Source organism: Chaetodon auriga, chromosome 18 (assembly GCF_051107435.1).
Source record: "Chaetodon auriga isolate fChaAug3 chromosome 18, fChaAug3.hap1, whole genome shotgun sequence".
Lineage (NCBI taxonomy): Eukaryota > Metazoa > Chordata > Actinopteri > Chaetodontiformes > Chaetodontidae > Chaetodon > Chaetodon auriga.
In genome coordinates, this window is record NC_135091.1 from 10135384 (window position 1) to 10158318 (window position 22935).

Consider the following 22935-nt stretch of genomic DNA (forward strand, 5'->3'; position numbering starts at 1 on the left):
TTAAATATGTACAGTGGTCTGATGCACGCCAGGAATTAGGCTTCTTTTTAGACTAAAGCCTTCATTATAAGTTGAGAAATACCATTATTACATGCAGTAATACCCTTCATACAGTCATGTGTTCACACAGTGGTGAACCTCGTCAATCATGATACTATCACCTGTTACCAATGAACCTGCTTACCTGTGGAAGACAGGAAACTAGCTGGGACTGTGCTCTTAGATTTTACTGCAGCAACTGACCAGAGCAGTCTTGTTGCAAAGCTTCACTGTGATGGTCGTTCACGTTCACCAACACGATCAAAATATCTTGTTTTCAATTGTTATCAAAGATGTATTATGCATTCTTACAAATGCCGACATAGTTATGTATGCAGATGACTCAGTTTTGTTTTGTTGCAAGAATGAACAAATTAATAAATGCATCTGGCACACATTAGCAACAAACAATGAAGAATTTATCTGGCTGCTCTATTCTGTGAAAGCTGGAGTATTTTTTTTTTTTTTTTTTTAGATGTTTGCCATCAGCACTCGTTCAGATGACTGGTCAGTGCTCCAGGTGTGACTGAACAATGTCAGTCGTAACAAGACGTAACACGCGCTAATGATTATCATGGCTTACTATGGGGATGTGAAGTGAGCACTGGTCATCTGGAACAAGTATGTGTGTGATGACTGTTCTCTGTAGAGCTACTTCTGTTTGAAGTATTGTCCAATATCAGACAGATCAAAAGCTGATTTTCTCTCAAAAAGCCACGCATGAAAAAATTAATGAATCGCACATTGATGTTACTTTAGTTATTATTTGTGAGTTTTGTTTTCATTGAAAGCCACGATCGTCATTATTTTTCAAGTGCCTTTTCATGTATTTATGTTTGATATGTGTCAAAGTCACTTACTCCCTGATCCTTATATTTGGCTTGTTTAGTCTTGTTCTGTACATTCAATGTGATTGTTGTTTCTATTTATTGTCACTGTTTTTGTGTGGGCTCCAGGAAGACTAGGGACCACGTTGTGGAAGTTAATGAGGATCTATTTAAAGAATAAAGAATAAGCATTAAAGGAAAACACTGACGCAATTCAGAACATGAGATCATCAGGTGCAGTGTCATAGTGGTCATGGTGTGCTGAATTCATGTGGAGACAATTATGAGCTAGCAGCAGGAGAAGCTCTGCATTAAGCTATTTCAAACAGGATGCAGGCACATGCATACACACACACACACACTAAACAATGACAGGAAAAGGGACAGGGCCTTGTTTCTGGTTACCTGAGAACACAGTGTCAAATGAAGCTGTGTGTATGAGGGCACAGTGACATGGGATTTATTTCATCCAAAAAAAAAAAAAAAAAAAATCACCATAAAACAGTAAAACTCACCCCAACACTGATTTTCCTGTTTCCTCTGGCTTGCGAACTGTGAATGGGCTTGGATCCACTCCGACCGTCTTGGGCATAAATTCCCTTTATGAACACAAATCAGAATGAAAGCCATTAGCTGACACCCTGCAGTACTGTGACAATAATGGCTAATGAGTGTTTGATACATTATTCAACAGGGGTCTTTCTCATCAACAAAAACTGGGTCGACTTGGCAATATCAGCACAAACATTTCACCAGCGTTTAAGCAATAACTTCAACACAATAGAAAGTTATACAAACAATGTCTCTGCTTGTAGATTGCGACTAAATCCAATTTTTGTTATTGTTAAGTCCCTCAACAAAATCTCTTCTGTGTAAAGGGTTTTGTATGTATATTACATGTTTGTGTGTGTGTGTGTGTGTGTGTGTGTGTATTCACCTTGCAGAGTTGGTCATAGCGATGCCGAATGTGTCATCGAAGGAGGTAAGTTCATAAGGTTTGAAGAATTCTGTGTAGATGTCAATGCTCTCATCGAAGCGGTTGAACCTCTTCACTCTGACCTTCTTCATGGTCTCCTCACAGGGGACTGTGTCCACGCAGGAGCACACAGACACAACGTTTACACGACATCAAAAGTATGGTGGTACCTTGTCAACCTTGTGTTACATATTAAGGATATTGCAGATATTATATAGATATCATATGTTGAGGAGATACCTTCATCATAGGGAACAGGAAGGGAGGACAAGATTCCTTCTGACCACCACAAAGTGTAGCTGGAGACGCACAAGATACAGACGTGTTAAAACCCAGAAAACCTCTCACTGATTGGTGTGTTCTGCAGGCTACATTGGCTCTCCTGGGACTTAACATAACCTAGATTTGAAAATTGACTGGACCACCGACTGTAAAACTCCGGAATACATCAGCCTTTTATTTAATGTGACCAATTTGAGTGAATGCACTGATTACGATTTAGTGTGTGATGTGCCACTTACAGGGGTTTGAGAGCAAAAGCGCAGTATGTGGCTGTTGAATTGAATTCAGGTCCAGCCATTCTAATTTATGGAAATAATGGCTGACCTACCTTGGCCCATTGTGGGAACATAAACCTGTGGCATGCACAACCCCGATTCCAAAACAGTTGGGACAAGGCGTAAAATGTAAATGAAAACACAATGCTATGATTTGGAATTTCTTCTGAACACATATTCCATTGAATATAGTAAAAAGACAAAATATTTAATGTTCAAACTGACATTATTATGTTTTGTAAATACACACTCATTCTGAATTTGATGTCTGCAACATGTTCCAAAAAAACTGGGACGGGGGCATGTTTACCACTGTGTGACATCACCTTTTCTTTTAACAACACTCAGGGAGCATTTGGGAACTAAGGACACTAAGTGATGAAGTTTTGTGCGACTTCAGTAGCTCAACAGTCCGGGCAGACACAGGCCAGCCTGGTACCCGCACGTTTGAACAATATCTTGTCTTTGCACTCCGTTGAATTGAATATAGGCTGAAAAGGGTTTGCAAATCATTGCATTCCATTTTTATTTGGGTTTTATACAACGCCCCAATTTTTTGGGAATTAGGGTAGAGAACTGGGTCTACGTCTTATGTAAGCATGAAGATAATAGAGAGAAAACAACTTGTGTATTCATACTCTCCCACACACATGCACACAATGGCAAGGACAGAATTAATGTGGATCAAAACTGATGAAATCTAAGGAAATACATAAAACAGTACTGAGTCATGAGTAAGGACGGACCAAGTGAGGAAAAAAAAAAAAAAAAAAAGCTGGGACAGAAAATTGTACGGTGGCCCTGAGAGCTCACCGCACTGCATCCTAGGGACATGTGCAAATGGACAAATCAAAAGCAAAAGAAAACTACCTACACTTGATCTGACTGTAACTGGATTAACAACTAGAGTGTTTCCAGTTGAATCCAGCGTGAGAAGTGATTTAGACACCAGCTGGGAGGACTGCAGCATTTTCTTTTCTGAACACATTTTCTATCGATCAACAAATTGTCAGTGACGTTGAATATACAGCGTAGCCAGAGATCATTCACAGCGATCTTGTCCCCTGATGAATGTGGGTTTTTATAAGGCTGATTTCCCAGCGGCTGACATTGATTTCACATTGACTTTAACTGCTGGAGAGAATGTCGCTTGTTGACCTAAAACGCGGACACAGAATGTGTCTCAAGTTCTCTAGTACACAATGTCTACAGCTAGCGTGCATGTAGTGAGTAAGAATTTGTCTGAGTGAAAAGCAAACATGGACTAACTGTCTAAGCATTGTCTGCCTGGGTTTCATGCTGGCTCAATCTCAACATTAATGAATTGATTAAATATTATTTTATTATGGCCAATCATTCCAGATCTCTGACTTTGAACAAAATCAGATTTGGACCTTTGAGTAATAAGTTTGAGAACCCCTGGTATAAACCCTGTTTAGATATGGTGGCTGCAGTAATGTGAACAACATATTGGGCTGTGGTGGTAAGCAAACCTCAGAATAGCATAATTACACCTCAAGGCCAAAGCTCTGTGATCCTTACCCAGACAAAGAGGAGCCTTGGTAGCAATCAAAAGAAATGACCACAAAGGCAGTCACATAATAATCCACCCACACGCTCACGTGAACAATCCCACCACAGCCTGGGCTTTTGAAAAAACCCTTTTCAGAAACACTGGTGCAGGTGCTAATCTTTGTGAGTGATTTCCCGCTGAGGTATTCAATCAACACAAACATTAAGAGCAACTGAATTAGGTACTGTGTGTGTCTGTGTGTGTTTTCATTTCCCATGTATGTACACAGTTTCTCATACAATTCTCTATATTCAGATGTAAGTATGTTTATGTAAGTGCAGTGCGTTCTTGTTGAGATTTTTTGCATATGCGTGTGCAGTCAGTGTACAAGTGTGTGTGTTATTACCTGCGTCTGTCTTGAAGGAGGGCCATGGTGTTCTTCTGATGCAGGTAGAAGTCAGTGGGCAGCTCCCACAGGTGCGGCTTGGACTCCGTTGGCTGGTAGACTTGGAGAAACAGGTTGATGGCATCCTGTCTGTCAGCATCTGGTGAAGCACAGCGAACAAAATAAAGGAAAGAAATAAAGAAGAATACAATGCGGAACATAAAGGCATTAAGCCTGGGAAGTGTACAAGAGATAATTTATAAGGCTAAAATGAGGCAAGGAAGTGAATCTGTTCATGACATCAAATTTAATTGAGAAGATTTAGGCTTTCGGATAGTTGTCATCACTCACAGCTTTCTGAATTTTTATGGACCACACAGTTAATTGATTAATTAGGAAAGACTAGATTAATCACAAATGGGAAAAATAAGTTTGTCTGCCAATAAATAACAATTGAAACCACACTTCTTCCCCTTGAGGAGAGGCTGCAAAGGTGCCAATTAATGAATCACAGGTAAAGATGAACTCTACCATGCATCCTCTTCACATGAACAGGAATCTTCCCAGTAAAAACACTTTTAGCCACAACACTTGAACATGTTTGCCGATGGGAGTGTGTGGAGATAATCTCTGTAAGGGTTCAGCATGTGGCAAGTTGTTTACATGTTGCAGTTCGGTGCCTTTTAATCCCCCCCCGCAAAGCCCCGTGCATGCTACACCACTCACGTGAGAGAATTAAAAGCTAAATTGGCTTCTATTAAAGCCTGCTACCAAGCCTTTTCAGTAATTGTCAGCCTGAGATTCATTTGATATGAGATATGAGTTATGGAAGATCTGCATAAGATACATAACGTACCCATACAAGAGAAGTCTCACAAGATGTATTACTGTGCACACGGTACAAATTTCAGAGCACTTCCCCCGTCTGGTCTCATCAAAACAAACAGAAGAGGCTGCAAAGCATATAGCAGGATGTATTGTATATGTGTGTGTGCATTTATTAACGCTTACATGTCTGAGAACGTAACAGAGTACCTCACAGAAGTGGTTTATTTATTAGGGGTGGATGACGCCAACATGCTGGTGGATAGCAGGTATAATGTTTACCATGTTCACCATCATTATCTTAGCCAGTGTCTTAGCATGCTAACATTATTCTAATTGGTGCTAAACATGAAGTACAGCTGAGGCTGATGGGCATCAGCTTTGCAGGTATTTGGTCATAAACCAAATCACAATGAAACTGACCTAGATGAAAAGTTAAGGGTTTACAAATTCATGATTATCCATCCAATAGTTGTTGAAATATCTTATTAAAATGCACATATTTCAAGCTCATGGTGCCACTAGAAGTAAAGGTCTGTGCATTATTCCGAGTAACCACAACACTGTTTCATACTGTTTTCTCATTATTAAAATGGGCCTCCAATCACCAACTTTGCACACAAGTGCAGAATCTGTTATCAAAACTGCATATCAAGAACTCATTTTTTTTGCTAAGATGTTAATTTTTGGGTGATACAGTCCTTTGTGGGTCCTGGTAAAAGGGCAGGTTGACAGCAGACACTAGCTGGTCCTCATACACATACAGTTTTTCTTTGTTCCTACATGTATATTCTCCTTTAGTGCCTTGCAGAAAGTGCAGAGCAACAGGGCAACAGTCATCTTGGTCAAGCACTTAAAATCATAAGACCTGATAGAGGTCACGGCATTATTGAGTGTGCAGTTCAAGGAATATTGAGTACTTGTGTGCAGTCTCTCAGTGTGTGTGCTGTATTATATGAGTCTCTCTCACTCGACATTTCAGTCTGAATAAACAATCTGCTACTTTCCCAGATCTGATCTCCAACTAACCACCAATCCCATTTTTCAAAACAAAGTGAATGACAAGATGTGAAAGCAAAGAGACAGAAGGGCGGTCGACTTAGTAGGTCAAGTTGCACAGCTCTATTACTCCTGGCTTAATACAAAGTACACAACCTTACTCTTCATTTCTGGGGCTACAAATGCTACCCTTTGATGTGGAACAGTCACTAGTGTGTCGTGAAAACACTTGTGTGCACCCATGCACATTTTCAAAGGCACACTGTATCAAACTACAAGCCAGGGTGTCATTTCGAATTATTTGAAATCCAAATTGCAGGCATAGCAAACCCACTTTAACAAGCACTGATTGCCAATTAGATCCTGGTTGCACATTGGAGGAGAGAGGAAAACATCAGTTGTCCGTTCAAAAAATTTCTCCTGATAACAATACCTGAAAACAAATGTCCTCCAAATATACATTTTTGCAATTGTTGGCAATAAATTCAAGCGTTTCAATAAAAACATTGCAAATGTCATGGAACTTGCTTTGAACATGCTGTTTACCGATGCAGGATGTGACAATGTGAGCTTTTATTTATCCAGCCTGTGATGTAAAATGTGCTAGGTCACATCTTTCACTTGCAAAGTCACACCAAGTATTTCAAAAGATGGAGCAAGTTATCTAAAAAAGGCAATATAGGACTGATCAGAGCTGAGTTTGCTTTATGGCAGACAAGACCATGAGGTGGTGGACCATTTCCAGGAGTCTGTCTAAATATTCTGAACATTTATTTTATTCAAGGAAATTCCAAAATAAAACGAGTTTTTGAAAGTTGGATTTTGAATACGGAAAAATTAAAAGGGAACGCATATTGAAAATGACAGATTATAAACCAGTATTAATCATAAGATATGGAATTAGGGGAGTGGGCGAAATTGTGGAAGTGGATTGAACAATTCTGGTGTCATGTTACGTATCTGTCCTCAATGACGTTTGTGCATGTGTGTAAGCAAAGGCCATTCAGGTCAAAGAGGAATCTTAAGCACCTCTACGTGTCTGTGTAACACACCTGAGAAAGCATTGCTGTAGTACCGCGACAGTGTCTGCATAATGTCTTTGGAGTGTTGTGTCCAGGGAGCGATCTTGCGGTAGGTTTTGACCCTGTGGACCAGCTGGGAGCCGCCGTACTGCAGCGACAAAGTATCTCCGTGGTCCTCATACAGCTCCTCAAACAACCTGGGCAACACACAAATACACAAATTAACACACAGGCATTGGACAGGCAAAACAGGGTCCTGATGTTAATCTTGGCCGTTGGTTTGTCATTTTGTTGAGACATGCACACATGGACACGCACACTCATACTTTCCTTTGAATGATGCGAAAATATATGATAAAGTAAGGATCTTTACCTCACACAGTCAGTATCAAACTGGAGTTTGGGCTTGTCAATCATTCCCAGTGCATAAAGCTGATAGGCCAGCGCACACTTGCCCACCATGAACTGGGCGGTGTTAGTCCGATCCAGACAGTCCACACAGTTGGTCCGCAACACACCAGTCTACACCAACAACAAAGACTGATGAAACTTACTGACACCGCTTCATTAATCTACAGGACGTCTCCTGTAAATCTCCATGTATTTACCTTATGTAAGTGCTGACAATTAAATTAGGCAGCTTAGATCATTCCAAGAAGACCACTGTATGCATGATCTAGATTTCCATGAAAACTCATAATACCTCTCATTATGCAGCTCAGTGTACTGGCCTAGTTTGTAGCTATAGCAATTAATGCCGATCCTCTTTTAAATAAACATTATACACAATAACTGTTTTCTTGGTCTGGAAATCTAAATACCAGGAATAGATGTGTACGTTCATTACCTTACCTTATTACTCAAATGATAAACAGTCACCTCAGATAAGTAGAATAGTGACAACAAAGTCACATCAGACCTATTAGCTAGGTGACATACCTGCACTCGTCCAGTGGCTGTGATGTGTCCACCTAAATCTCCCCACCTGAAAAAGGAAAAGACTGCTGCACTGAAAGGTATAAATTACATAGGAGCAACAAAAGAATGGGAAAGGTGTGAAATGCTCCAAAAACACCTGTTTGGAACATTCCACAGGTAAACAGGTTCATTGGTAACAGGTGATATCATGATTGGGTATGAAAGAGGCATCCTGGAAAGGCTCAGTCGTTCACAAGCAAGGATGGAGCGAGGCTCACCACTTTGTGAACACATGATTGTATGAAGGATATTACTGCATGGGCTCAGGAACACTTCATAAAAACATTGTCAATAAATACAGTTTGTTTGCAAATGATTGCATTCTGCTCTTATTTATGTTTTACAGCAGCACCACAACTCTTTCTGAATCACGGTTGTAGATGAGAAGATTGATACCCCTTCCCATGTCTGCATAGTAAATATGAACCTACAGCTGATAGCTGGTTTGCTTAGCTTAGCATACGGACGGGTCCAAAACAGTACAAAAAAATGTCCAAATGCTGAAGTGTATGAACAGCTGGTTGTCAGAAAACAAATTTTGTTACCTTTGAACAGAGCCATGCTAGCTATTTCCTCCTAGCTTTGCTATGCTAAGCTAAGCTAAGCTAACAGACAGTCAGCCCACAACCTGATATTTAGGACAGTGATGAAGGAGTTGTATCAATCTTCGCATCTACCTCTTGGCTCTGGGTTCTGTCTTTATTAATTCTTTTTCCCCAATTTAATGCAATGCTCTCACTCATCACTTTCCTTTTAAAGCGCTCTACAAAAAACAGCAACAGGCAAAGTGAGAATACCTCTGTGAGGAAAAACTAAACTGCTCAGAGAGCGACCCTTGATGACAAATGAAACAGTTGTTGAGGGGTGGGTTTTAAAGCAAAGTGCATCTCATTGCAGTATGAACTCAGTGACCTGATTGAGACCAACGAGCAACTGGCAGTTCAAGTATTAAGTATGCATGTGTTTGAGAAAATATGGACAGAGGAGAGACTAGAACAGCATGATAAGGAAAAGAAAATGTTGACAAAAGTCCCTGATGACTTCATTATTCACAAACTGAGACGTGCATGTGATGAAGGTGGGATTTGTTTTGTGTATGCATACGAGAGCACATGTGCATGAGCGTGAAGTGAGAGTGTATTACAGAGAATGTGAGATTGTGTTGGGTAATGCAAAGGGAGTGTAATAAACACTGACCACGGTGTGGTCGTTGGATTATGTAACAGAATGGTAATGATGGCTGAAAGAGATTAAGACGTGCAGACAATGGAGGAGCTATGCATTAAGTACACGGACGGCAATCTACTCAGCTCGTTAGCAGAAAGCTCTCCTCCACACAACTGCCATCAGGCATAATTTACATTAAGAATTCATATCTGGAGAGTTTGAAAATTAAGCAGTGTCGATAAATGTATGATACTGAATATGTATGAATAGAAAAATGGATAATACAACCTCCATAGAAATAGTCTGATATGCAAATGTCGGAAAGACAGTGGTGTGGTCACGCAAATGGTTTCGTTTTCTTGCACTTTTTTTTTTCATGTCACTGGTGAATAATCTGCTTCCTTCTTTCACTTCGACCCGGTGTGACCTATAATTATTTAAACAGCTTTCTTGCTAAAAATGAGGACACAATCAAGGACCCAACGATGTTTGTCATGAGCAGTTTTTGTATTAGCTTCATTTTAATTTAAGATGGGCTTCATTTGGAAGTGTAATGCAATAAATTGAGAGTCAATTTATACACCTAACTGAAAAAAGCTTGAAATCTGGTCTAAAGCTGTGTTTGTGTCAGCTTCCTCTGGTTTTAAGAGAAACAACAGGCACAACGCAGGACAAGAAAAGGCTCACCTGTCGTCCGGTCTGAGGGTGTGACAGTAGAAGTCGGAGCGATTAATGAAGAAGCCCGTTCGCTTGACGACATTCTCTGCTATCATACTCAGACGGTCCAGAACGTTGCACAATTTGCTGAGACAAAGAAAAACGGTAAAACCATCATCAATATCAGCTGCACTTGAGTTACAGTGACGATGCACAAAACCTCTGGCTTCCATAATTTGCTTACTTGCTGTGTTTCTTTTCACCTACTGACACAAGACAAGCAAGGCCAAATTCTTTCAGGGACATTTCCGGGAACTCGGCCATTATTTTCAATGGAGGGGGCAGCTGAGTTCTTCTGGGCGGCGGCCCATGCCCCTCTAATTCTCCAACAGGTCATTCAGTTTTTCAGTTCAATTAAATTGGACTCCCAAATATGCTGGCCTCCAAAACAAGCATACAATGGAAGTCTGGCACTGATGGCAGGTGGATAATATGGTGGTAACAAGAGAAAAATTGAGAAATTTTCATTTTATACGTGTCTGAACTCTCAGAATCACAAAACTCTTAGCTCACAAGCATGGCAGAGAGGAGAAGAAAATCAAATTAGTAAATGAATATTGGAATTATTTACATTCAGATGTAGTCTGTAGCATGCTAGTTAGCTACTTTGCGCTGCTCTGCATTTTCCACACTAGCTCAGGCAAACTATTTGCTCTATTTCCACATTTGGTCTGAAACCACATTTAATCATTGCTTTATATTTACCGATAAACATATCTAAGATCTAAGATCTGCTGTTGCAAATCTCAGCTTACTACACTGGCACATTTATTGAGGCAACCTTTTGGTGTAGCGGGCCATGTCCCAGGCGATGTAGTCGATGCCGTGTTCAGGAGGGAGGAACTGATTCAGGTTGATCACAGCTGGGTAGAGCTCTTCACTCAGGATCTTCTCATGTTTCCTTTTTTCTCGTTTCTGTAGCACCACAGAGAGACATGCGTACGCCAGGTGTTAATGCACAATCACAATAGAGTTCCAGGTCTTGAAAAGGTCCTGTGAGGACACACATAGCACATATGGTCAGACATGTGACAGATGTTTGTTCTCATTGATGCATTCACAAAGATCCATTCACGTCTTCTCCATAATGACTTCAGAGGGAAAAAAAAAAGAGCTAGAAGAAATAATTTGTAGGATCAAAGCAGAGCTGGACATGAGCAGTGGAAAGCACAGAGGATAGATGCTGCAGATACATGGGGGATATATGACAAGAGGTTCAGCTCTGCGGGGTATTTGTGCAAATTGGCTCCTAGGCTGCAAAGTGTGGGATTAAGGTCTGAATCCTGACACAGTAGAAGTGCAAATTAGTGCAACTTTGAGAACACAAATATTGCTTAATGACTGAGGTGACCGTCAGTCTTTAATTCATTCAAATTGCACAACAGAAAAAAATGACACTGGTCTATTAAAGTGTTCATTTAAAGCAATTATTCTGCTGTGGCAAATTCTGCAGGAAAACGTTGAATGACAACATGACGATGCGTGTATTTTGTCGAGTTTGTCGCATTCAAAAAATGATTTACCTATAGCACATATTTCCTGGGCTTTGTTTGATTGTTTGTGATGTCTGCCAGGATAAGCAGGGTGCAAAAGACCCATCTCAGGACACTGATAGCAAGTTGCTTTTCTGTGGAATTATTATGATCTTGGGCATTTCTGAGGTCCAAATATTTAATTAATTGAGGAGAAATGTAATTATAATCAATTATTATCATTCTTTTTATAAAAATGCATGCACATGCTCCCAGTCTGCCTCTGAGACCTGTCGCCACACTGCCCATTACGTTATTTCTACATGAAGTTATTTCTCCTCTCACTGTGTCTTCCTGACTGCTCACCCTGGGTGATAATGGGCTTGGATACATCATTTAACAACTCCCATCTCCATCCACACATCCAGCAAAGCAACAGCAGCAGCCAGTCAAATTGCACATGCGTTTCCTCTCCCATTCAAGCAGAGCGTGTCATACAGTCTGGCACATACGCAGAGACACTCACACTTTCTAGGCACAAATGAGATTAGAAATATACTACCCATATACTTACAAAAGCACATGTGCTGTTCAGAGGTATAAAACAGCAAACACATGCAACAGTAAAAATCATTATTGTGGGCGTACAAATGGTGCGGTCGCAGATCATGAATGATAACATGAATCCGAATAGTCACACACGCACATGCACATACATGAGGGGGCTGGGCATGGACATAATGGAGGGTGTGCAATTATTTTAATGAACAGTTTTGCACAGTTAAAGGATGTGTTTAATGACCGCTTTTATGCTCGTCTCGTCTTTATTCCATTTCCTTTGTGTGTTTTGGTGCTTTGTCAGGTGGCTGTTCTCATTTTGGACAGAGATTCTGATCTTAGGAGATCATCCTGGTTAAAATGAAATCCATAAATGAAATACTTTAAAAAAAAAAGACGTCAATGTGGGGAGAGGAAAAGCTAGAAGTCAAAACAAATGGACTCTAATTAAGTTCGCTGGCTGGAAAAGTGATTCACATGCTTGGCCATGTGCACTCTTACTCCGCCTCACACACACTCAGAAACACGCACCGACCATGACGAAACCACGCACCCACCTTGAGAGTTGACACCGTCATGTCGACCCCCGTCACCACCATGGGGAGATGGACTGTCATGATTTCATGGTTAATTGCCAATTCCTTCCTCTTTCTGTCTTCTCTGGGATAAGAGAGGAAGGTATACTCTACAAGCTGGGCGTCCCCTCCCTTACTCCTCACCGTCTCCACATATCACATGGCTGCAGCTTGTGCGGACCTCCGAGGTCTGTGATTGGTCCCTCGTCTCACGGCTCCCCTTGGGAGTGACAACGTGAGCTTGAAACCCAAGCTACAGAGTGTACGGCTGTGTGCCCAAGTGTGTCCATGTGTGTGTATGCTAAAAAGGCAATGCAAAAATTACTACTACTGCACAGGCTCCAATGAGAAAATGCCAAACAGCGCTGTGCACAGGGATGAAGATGAAAAAAGAACCTTTCATTGACTTTGTTGTGTATTTTTTAAGATGGAGTGGCTTGAAGCATTTTATTAGCATCACTCTTTTCTAAGCTTTATTATCTCGTTTCTTGGGACTTTAACTATTTCTTCACATCATGCTCGTTTATCTTAATGTGAGAGCAGTTTGATAATTAATGCTGATTTTACAGCAAAATAATGAGAAGGAACAAAGTGGTAAAAGACTTGTGCGTCTTCACAGGTGTACATGTGTGCAGCTTCCCTTTCATCACTGCTGCGTGGGACTTAAGAGCAATGCTGAGGGAAGATCAACGTTCAAGTTACCATTTCAACTGCTCGTAATCACCAGCCACCAGGGAAATCCCTTGTGATTGTAAAAAGTCTCCACAGCAACAACTAATCCCAAGTATCATTCCAAGGCTTAACCAATTACACAATAAAGGTCTGTACTATTAGATAACAACCTGTTGAGTGAGTCCACATTCTGGGCATATTTCATCCAGTGACCCGTGAAGAAAAAAGGAGCTCATCTTTTAAAAATTCCAGCATTTCACAAACTGGATTTTATTATATCTCTATAGATCTCTATATGACTGTAGGTTAGCAGTTTCCAGTTGAGCGCTCTTGCTTGCCATCTCTCCACTGACAACGTTCAGAACAATGTTCATGTTTGAGAAACTGATTTTTCCTTTAATAAAACCGTTTCCCTTAGAACAATTCCTCAATAACATTCTCTTCCTGTCTCATCAGGTCACTGAGTTCTCAGCAAAAAACAAACAAAAATCATCAGTATTCACTCATTGTTCTTCACAGTGCGTGTGACTGCACCAGTGTAGCTCCATATATGTATTTCCACATTTTCTTTGCAGAAACTGTCCTGAATGTATTATCTAGAAGTGTTCTTGATCAAAGCGTTGCACGCTCTGTGCTAAATGATTGTAATTCCACGTGTAAGCTTAAGCATTACAGTTGCTTCACAGCTGCAGATAATTCAACATTTTCAAGGTGAGACCCTGCATGCTTATGTGACCATGTGTCTTAAAATTCAATAGGATGGACATTCAAAGGGAGATTCTTGATTCGTGTGACTGCAGTGTATGAATATATATGTTTGTGTGTGTGTGTGTGTGTGTGTGTGTGTGTGTGTGTGTGTGTGTGCATCTATGTTACCTTGACCAGGTTGAGGATGATGATAGGAGAGCCAAACCGCTGCAGCATCTGGTCAAAGTGGAGGCCAGCTATATGGGCATATGGGTCAGCTTGGTCCACTGAAAGAGAAGTCAAACCGTTTAATATCTAGAACATTCTGGAAATCACATGTTATCGAGTAAAAATGATACCGTACCTTAGGCCATTGTATCGCATCTGAGTATCTTTACTGAAATGTGTTTTTAACAATTTAAACAGGAAATTCATTTTTTTAATTGCATCAAGCTTCTTTTCATTAAAGCTTCTTCACTCAATAAGACAGAGTAAAAGCAGGTAGATGAGGGACCTTTTTTTAATGGGGACAATGTGTGTCACAGAGCCACACATGCTTATTTTTCACTGTTGCATTGACCTCTATTTTCCCCATTCCTCCTTTATTTCAAAATCAAGTTTAAAGCCTCCATTTGTCTGGGAAGCCCCACACCTGCGCCCTGCCATCAAATTGGAGCAGTGAAACAGCTACAAGATTAGAGGAAGTAGGTCACAGTTGCCAGTTTATCCCACACGGTTCTCAAAACTGATGATACAAACACGAGCTCAGACACATAGTTCTCGAGTTCCTTCCACCACCATTTCATCATCATTTTGTCCACTGCAATGGTACTCAGGCCTCAGGGCGCATGAGAGTTTGTGTCAACATGAAGAGACAACACCCTATAACATTCTTACTGTACTTTGGGAAGGGAATGTTGATAATGACGATGATGATGAAGAAGAGTCACCTATTAAGGTCATCTCCTCCACCACCAAGACATTTGCCCACTCCAGGCCAGTCATAAAGACTTTATAGATACACTTACGCAACAGTGACTCTTGACCGTCATGGCAGAGACGAGGCAATGGGCGCTGCACGGTGTGATATGGTCGCCTGTGCTCTGCATGCACAGACCCTCAGCTCAAACTGGCTCTGACCTAGATTCTTCTAATAGGTGTCATTCTATGCAGCCCACATCACAATCAGATAAATATTACAACTGTACTGAAAGTAGGTTTTATGTCAGTTGCATAACACTCAAGGTGGCCACAGACTAAGAAGGCCCAAATGAAATGATGATTATTCATCCTTTATTGGTGTGAAAATAATGTCTAATTCATTATTAAAAGGAAACAAAAAGTTCTCTGAGTGAGTATGTCACTGTATGCGTTTGATGACAGCGGCCCACCGGCTGGGCGTGAACACTGAAAGCAAACTTTGAGTGAAACTGCAGCCACTGGCAGACAGCGTTTTGTTAGCAGTGTGGTGTTGAAAAGGAAGGTCCACGCCACCATATAAACTGGCCAAAACTACAATTGTAGGTAAATTCTTAACATAACAGGGAAATCTGTCCCTTTCTTGCAGAGAGTTTGAGGAGATTACTCTTGTGTCTCTATATTAAATATTTTATGAATCTACTGCTAGCAGCCTGTTAGCTTCGCGAACAGGGCAAGCAGCTATTCTTGTACACCAGCACCTCCAAAGTTTACTAATTAACACGACAGATAGGCCTGTCTTTTTGCTAAGCTAAGCTAAGTGGCTGCTGGCTGAAGCTTCATATTTCATCTCATCTTACTCTCAGCAAGAAATTAAATAAGAGGTCTTACCAGAATGTCAAACTATTGCTTTAACCTGTTTAATGTGCTGCAGTTATCTATCCTGAAAACTGACAGTGGTGCACTTCTCCATGGTGGATGTTTCTATGGTGTCTCACACAAACATCCAACAACCAAGACGTGAAAGTTCCATGAAAACATGTCCTCCATCGACACAGTTGGCAGACGAAAGACATTTTGACTGGTTAATGTAAAGAGAGGGGCACCATCATAGAAAACCAACAAATGAATAACAGAAATTTCACCCAAGAGTTCCTGTTGAACCAACGTGAACCGAGCAGACCAATGCCAAGGGCAAACTGTGTCAAATTACACTTTGTGTACGTGTAGTTTGACACAGTGAAATACAAACTGATGGTGCAAGAATCGAGCAACATTTGTGAAATGTCAGATAAGGACCGTCTTTAAGGATCAAAGTGGGAGCGGGGTGATGAGGTAAGCTGATACACAGAGGCATCTTAGGGACACGCTCAGTGTCTCTATCTCACACAAGAAAATGTCATCTGAGGATGAATTAAAGGGCAAACTGCGGGGGGGTGCAGGCTGAGTATTATAATTTGATACAGGCATTGTACACAAGCATCAATGTCTTCCTGTGTACATACACACACTAGAAACACACACAGCGGTCTTTCCAATGTCATCATCCTCTGGGACCTGATCACCTCCCTCCGGCCCTCTGGTTTTGTGTTTTTATCCTGCTCATAATAAGACAAGAGAATGGATACGAAGATGAGAACCAAGAGGGGGGCGTCCTGCCTTCACCTATTTCATATTTATTTTCTTATCTGTGTCCTATCGGTGTTCAGAAGAATGGCCCTGGTATAAAGCCACTCTCTTATTTTAATGCAGTTTTTCCAATTACATTCTTACCCGGTCCCTACAAGGTTATTTCTGGTCCTCGACAGCTGTAAGAATGAATACATTGAGCATTATAAACATAAATAGTTAAACACCCACTGTGGTACTGAATACCTAACCACTCGTTGAGGATACATCAGTATCTTTCATTTGTTACAGGTCTTTATGCATGGGCAAAGCGGATAGAAGAAAGATGTTCCAACAAAGCCTGGGCAGCCAACCATCACCTTTTCCTTTATAAAGCAGATGTTGGGCACCTTAAGTAGCAAAAAGGCCATCAATAAAACAAGCCATGATGCCTTTTTTACCTCTACCAAGGTTATTTTCTCGGTCCTGTTTGTTGCAGACTATTGGCCTTGGCAGAGCTATGTGTTCTCCAAGTGCCCCTCTAGTTCCTATTATACAACATATCAATAGATGGTTGATATCTCGAAAAATATTCTGATACTGGACAGCAAAGAAGCTGCTGATGGACAACTTGAAAACGATAGTTGGTTATCAGGAGTCTTACATCGTATTGGGGGCTTTGGCATCATGGTGGAAATGTCCTGGGACCAGTAGAGCGGGACTGAGCCTCGCACCTGGACGTATGACGAGTAACTTCCGGCTGTGAAAGACATAACTGAGGCGTCGTGGACGATCTGCTCGGTCTCAACCTCATTCGCCACATCTCCCTGGAAGTGACCGAAAAACACAAAGAAATCACATGACCTTTATCAGCAGATGGACACGATCAAGATCAACATGCACAAAAACTTTTAGAGAAAGAGAAAATTTAAGCAAGTACATCCACAATTTTGGCCCACAGGTCTTTTTCACGGCAGACATTTTTACATAACACAGAGGGTGACCACAGGTGTAATTAATAATACTAATAAGGGCTGCACTCGCTTCATGGGTCTGCCACTGTGCATGCTGGCTCACTGACATGGCTTACTGACACACCTGAACAGAGCCATCATTCACAATATTTATTTCACCTGCTCTCTTCCTGTCTGCTGTGACAAAGGCCAATCAGACAGTCTGCTACAATGAGAAGTAGTTCCTCCTTTGGCTGTAATAGCAGGAAACTGTGAAAATTGTGTCCAACTTAATTTAATGTTGAAAGACGAAATCTATGGTGGTTCCTTTAATTCCTCTCTGCTCCCACCACACACCCACACACACTCATGCATAGTCAAGGAAGAGGCAGCGGGTCAAATTAACCCCCTGTGATCAATCTGAGTCATCTCAATCATCCCGGTGGCCCTCAGCCCTGTCTCCACTATCTATTCTTCCCTGTTGCCTCGGCAACCGCTGTACCTCGCAGTTGGCTCCTCTTTTGAGGAAGCGGGTCCCGGCAAATTTGCTGGAGCGCCTGGCAATGAGGGTGATGTGAACCGGCCGGCCGTAGATCAGAAGCTCTGTAGTTGGCGGGTAAAGGAGGAATAACAACACAGCACTGACATCACACAATCCCCTGTTTGCAAATACAATATTCACATTCATCAAAGTTCTTAATGTATAATTTTAAATTTGTCTTGCTTGTCATCCTCTTGTACTTTCCACCCTAAACTGTGGCCACAAAAATACCCCCACCCTTTTGTGGCCACAGTTTTCGACCTAGGAGGCCGACATTCAGCACGGAGGTCAAGTGTGTGTTTGTATTCATGCCAATTTGCCAAAAGGGGGAATGCTAATGGAAGTGGCCTATTACACAAAAAACTCCAAATGGATTTACTGACTTGCATACGATTTTGTGGAAAGGTTGTCATGAGCCAGAGGACAATGCCTTCATGCCATGTGAGGTTGTATGTGTGTGAATGCATGAACGTGCTGATGCATGCACGTACAGGGTTTTAGCTATTGCTAAATCGCGCTTGTTGGTTTAAAACTAAGGTGATGGAGATGTTGCGGTGCAGACTGAGGTGTCACTCAGGTGTGCTGCAAATTAAATGAAATCTGTTACTCGCTGAAAAACATGCTCCATTAGCCAAGTGAAAGAAAATCTTAAGCTATGCACTATGAAGCAATCCAATCAACTACTATTTTCTATTCTTGTAGACTAACCACTTCATGAACTACACTTAGAGCTCTTAAAAAACTAACTGTTTTGAAGTATTTCGCATTTTCCTTTACATCTGTTGTGTTTGATGTGCTATTTCGTGACCTATGAATTTAATACAAAACATTGCAAAGATCCAAATCACATCTACCGAATGAACATTTTGGAAAAAGAACTAAAGAATCCTACAAAAGTTCTTCATCTATTTCCTCCAAATGAGCTTTTTTTTTTCGTCCTGCCTGCTTGCGTGTCTGCTACAAATTTCAGTATTTATCTGCTGAGTCCTTTCTTATTGCACCAATCCATCCTCTCATGCTCTCAGAAAAAACAGCACTGAAGGCTAAACAGTTTCCAGGAATTGTCTAAATTCCACAGTGCTCACACTATGTGACTGTGGCAGCGCACTGACTACTGGCTGGAAAGTGCACCTTAGCTTATTGGCACCACAAAAGTTGGTGTAGAAATATCAATTCATTAAAAATAAATTACTGTTGAAATAAATAAAAGACTAACTTTTTTTTGACTGAAAGGCAAAGAGGCAACTATTTTACATTGCTAAACGTGATTTATGCAAAGGAGACTTGATGGTAAATGACTGAAATCTGAAACCTGAACCTAAGGCAGACTTTCACCATAATAAATCAGACTGTTTACTCAGCTCGAGTCAAGCCCAAAGCCCCTCTGCAGCAGTAACCCATGCATCAATACTACAAAAGCTTCTCAAAAAATCCAGAAGAAATCATTCATGTAGAGTCTAATTCAAATCTCAATATGCTCCTTGTTTCTAATCAGAACTTCAAAGCAGAAGCTACGGTAGCACTGAAACGGAAAGACAAACAAAATAAAGTGTGTATGTGCAAACATGTGATTTGTCTTCAATCCAAAAAGAAAAACCGTGAAGCTTATCAGATTTAATATGAGCAATGATGCTGCGTCTTCCCTGCAGATAACAGATGGAGAGATTACACAAGTGGCACAAGTGTTTGCATACCTGATAAGCACTGCTTAATTGTCTAAAACAAAGACCAATTGCTTCGGCAGTTTTGTGGTGAATCACACACTCTCGCTCACGGTGTAATCCACGTGCTCTGGCAGAAGCCACGCACAGTGCAACTAGTGATCCTGAGGCTGAGAGATGAGAAGGAGTGCAGACAAAGGACAGAATTGTAAGAGATGCAATTGTGTCTTCTATGAGTGTGTGATCGATCAAATAAGTCAATGCTGACAGACGCTCCTACAAGGTACTATACAGTTTGTATGGCAAAATCTTTTCATGGGCACATTTTTTAAAGTTTCTTTTAAACCCAAGTGGACGGTGCCGACACACAGTCAGACAGGCAAACAATTCCATAATGCACAAACACAACTCGACGATGACAAAAGGATACTGGACTGGCCACAAAAGCCGTGGATTATATACATGAGCCAGTCATGATGCACTATGTCCTTGACTCGTTCCAGCAGCTTTCCGTTCCACACGTACTTGTAGTACGGTTCGTTCTGGATACCATAAACCACTGTGGCGGAAGAGAAGGAACACATAAAACCTCCGGATCATTTTACTGGGTCAGACTCAGATTTAATTATCAGTTAGAAAGCAACAAATGGAAAAGAGATGAGGCGACACAGGCTGTAGGACAAGAGTGTATTGAGAAACATTTGTATTAAGTTGCTGTATATGGGATTAATCTCGTATTAAAATACATGTCATAAATAACGGAACACATCAGCCAAGGCAAGTTGTTTTAAATGGATTTTCAATGTAGCTCAGTGACTTCGACAAAACAGGCAGACCTGCAGTAGAACAGATAATTGACGCTTCTGATGGTGAAAAATACATTAGTGACTTTCCACTTTCAAAAACAACAATTACACTAAAATTATCTTTAAGTTATTATGTGAAGAGGCTTATTCTCTACAAAGGCAAAACGCAGCATCTTAAATGACACCATTTATTTGGTCAAAAGGAAAACAACTCTGACTTTTTTGATATCTGTTTTATTATATGAAGAATTGAAAGCTGTGAAAACAGCTTTTTAAATTTTCAGTAATGACAAAACAGATGTAAAAAACCCCAGAGCAACAGCCAAGCATGCAGCTAAAGAGAGCTAGCTAATCTTATCAGGAAAACGCTAGCAGATACCATGGCTAGGCTAGCTGTTCAATTAAAGCTACATTTACTTAATAATTAGCCCTTACTGTAATTGGCAAATATAAATGTTGATGAGCTGGAATTGTGGTAATTCATTTAAGTTATTCCTCATAAATAAGTACACCATAGCTTTGCTAAATGAGGCAGTAGCTAAATCCAATCACAATGGACAAAGAAAATAGCTAAACTAGGATAGCTAGCTTAAGCAGATTTTTAGTAGCTGCAATCTCAGCTTTTCACTTGTGTGGACTTCAAGCTTTTACGTGGTTTAAATCACATACTTAAACACATCCAACTTTAAATTAATTTAGAATATTTTCATTTAAGCTAATACTTTTTATTACTTTTAATTAAGCCATACTCCACCTCCCACCAGCGGTCTTTCAAGGTCTTCTCCAGCCAACAGAACAAATTAAAGGAATACACAGCAAGGGCTATTCATTAACTTCCACTTACCTTGTGTAGGCAAACCCTCATCTTCAAAGATGTCGAAGCTGTCCTGCTTGCTCTGTGTTTGTACCTCTTCCTCAGAGGAGGACTCTGGTGATGTCCACAGTTCAAAAGGCCTCTGCAGCAAAGTCAGGTTGTACTGCAGTGAATGGCTCAGGTCATAGCTGTAGCTGCAGGGCACAATGGTAGTATAATTTGAAACAGGGACAGCCTGTACAGTCCCAAAATGAATTTCAGATGAGGTCAAACCCTACCGAAGTAGATAGTCACAAACAATTTCAACGCATGCTGTACCATCGGAAACGTCAAGTATACTTCATGTCAGACAAGACTGATGAAGAAGTGCTGGCTTTAATGAGATTACATACACATGTACAATAGGATACGTGTTTGCTTTTATGTCCATTCTGTCTTTACTGTGTAAAGCACTCACTTGGTGCATGTGATTTCTTTCTGGCAAAGCACTTTGAGCTGCAATTCCTGTAATAACCCTAACCCTCACGGCTTTTATAGATATATCATATGCACAGTATTAATTCAGTGATAAACGACACTGTGACCATGTTTATTCTTCTTTTTCTGGGAGAGAATTTGGACTGTCTTACCTGAAGTAGAAGTTGCTGGATAGGTCCACGTTCTGAAAGATCCGCACATATCTAGGAGAGCAAAAACTCAGTCAGCCCAACACACGTCTGAAACAAGTATCACAGTAAAGTCATCTAGATAGGGAATTTATTCAGAAGTGCAAACATGATTCTGTACATTTCTGCAATATTTCTTTTTGAATTATAAATGTGAATACGATGCATTATTGATCAAGGATAATGCTGTGAAACAATCTAAACCAAATTGTAACAGTATCTGAATTCATCCTTATTTTACTTTCCGTTTGCTTTTGTAATCTTAAGTGTCTGAATGAATTTGCATTAATTTCATGTTTTTTTACTTTTGTGTTCATAAATGTGTAACTGACATTCTGCTGGAATTCTTCCTAAACTTTTATTTTCCATGCTGACTCCTGCCACATTTGTAAAAAAAACCCAAAACATTCCATCGTCATTTTTGTGGAGGCAAAGTTCAGCGGACAGAGAGTCAAGAGCTCTTATCAGACATGTTCACTGGCTTCATCTATCTGTCAGAGTGATGGCTTTTTACTATTCAGACATACAAGCTATGACTAGAAGCTACTATGTTCATGTTCCTTGTGGCTTTATTCAAACATGACTGCACAGATTACAGAAAGCACCCCAATGCTCGTGCCATATTTGGCACCAGGTGCAAGAGAGTTAGCATGAATAAAAACTAAAAATGTAAGAGACTGCTGGTTTGATCATTACTTGGTTGAGGTTATGTTTTGTTTTTTTTTATCTCCTCTGCACCTCCAGGGGAAAAATTGTTCTCATAGACTGGCAAGAATCTCTTAACATAAAACTGATTTGATTTTCTCTGTGCATAAGATATGATGATTGGCACATTTATCACAGATCTCAGAAGGTGGTAATGTTACAAGGCACGCGTTTAATCTCTCTTTCAGCAAGTCGTACCTTTTGCTGCTGCCGCTGCCGCTTTTATGTTAATCTGATGGCACTGACTTCAGACTTGTGCTTTGTTGAAGGTGTCATGGAAATGTTACTGGGTCAG

General features: G+C 40.7%; 1 protein-coding gene across 1 annotated transcript in view; it reads right to left on the reverse strand.

Annotated features, from left to right (window-relative positions):
* fig4a (FIG4 phosphoinositide 5-phosphatase a) overlaps positions 1–22935 on the reverse strand; it is a 45527-nt gene that overhangs the window by 15712 nt on the left and 6880 nt on the right. The window contains exons 6-20 of the mRNA XM_076756247.1: positions 21900–21950; positions 21301–21464; positions 20081–20209; positions 17951–18051; positions 17160–17322; positions 14159–14256; positions 10787–10920; positions 9976–10092; positions 8083–8128; positions 7517–7665; positions 7174–7340; positions 4319–4457; positions 2083–2141; positions 1804–1951; positions 1382–1465 (exon numbers count right to left, since the gene is read on the reverse strand). Of these exons, the coding sequence (XP_076612362.1) occupies positions 1382–1465; positions 1804–1951; positions 2083–2141; positions 4319–4457; positions 7174–7340; positions 7517–7665; positions 8083–8128; positions 9976–10092; positions 10787–10920; positions 14159–14256; positions 17160–17322; positions 17951–18051; positions 20081–20209; positions 21301–21464; positions 21900–21950 (1749 nt within the window). The remainder of the gene's footprint in view (positions 1–1381; positions 1466–1803; positions 1952–2082; positions 2142–4318; positions 4458–7173; positions 7341–7516; positions 7666–8082; positions 8129–9975; positions 10093–10786; positions 10921–14158; positions 14257–17159; positions 17323–17950; positions 18052–20080; positions 20210–21300; positions 21465–21899; positions 21951–22935) is intronic.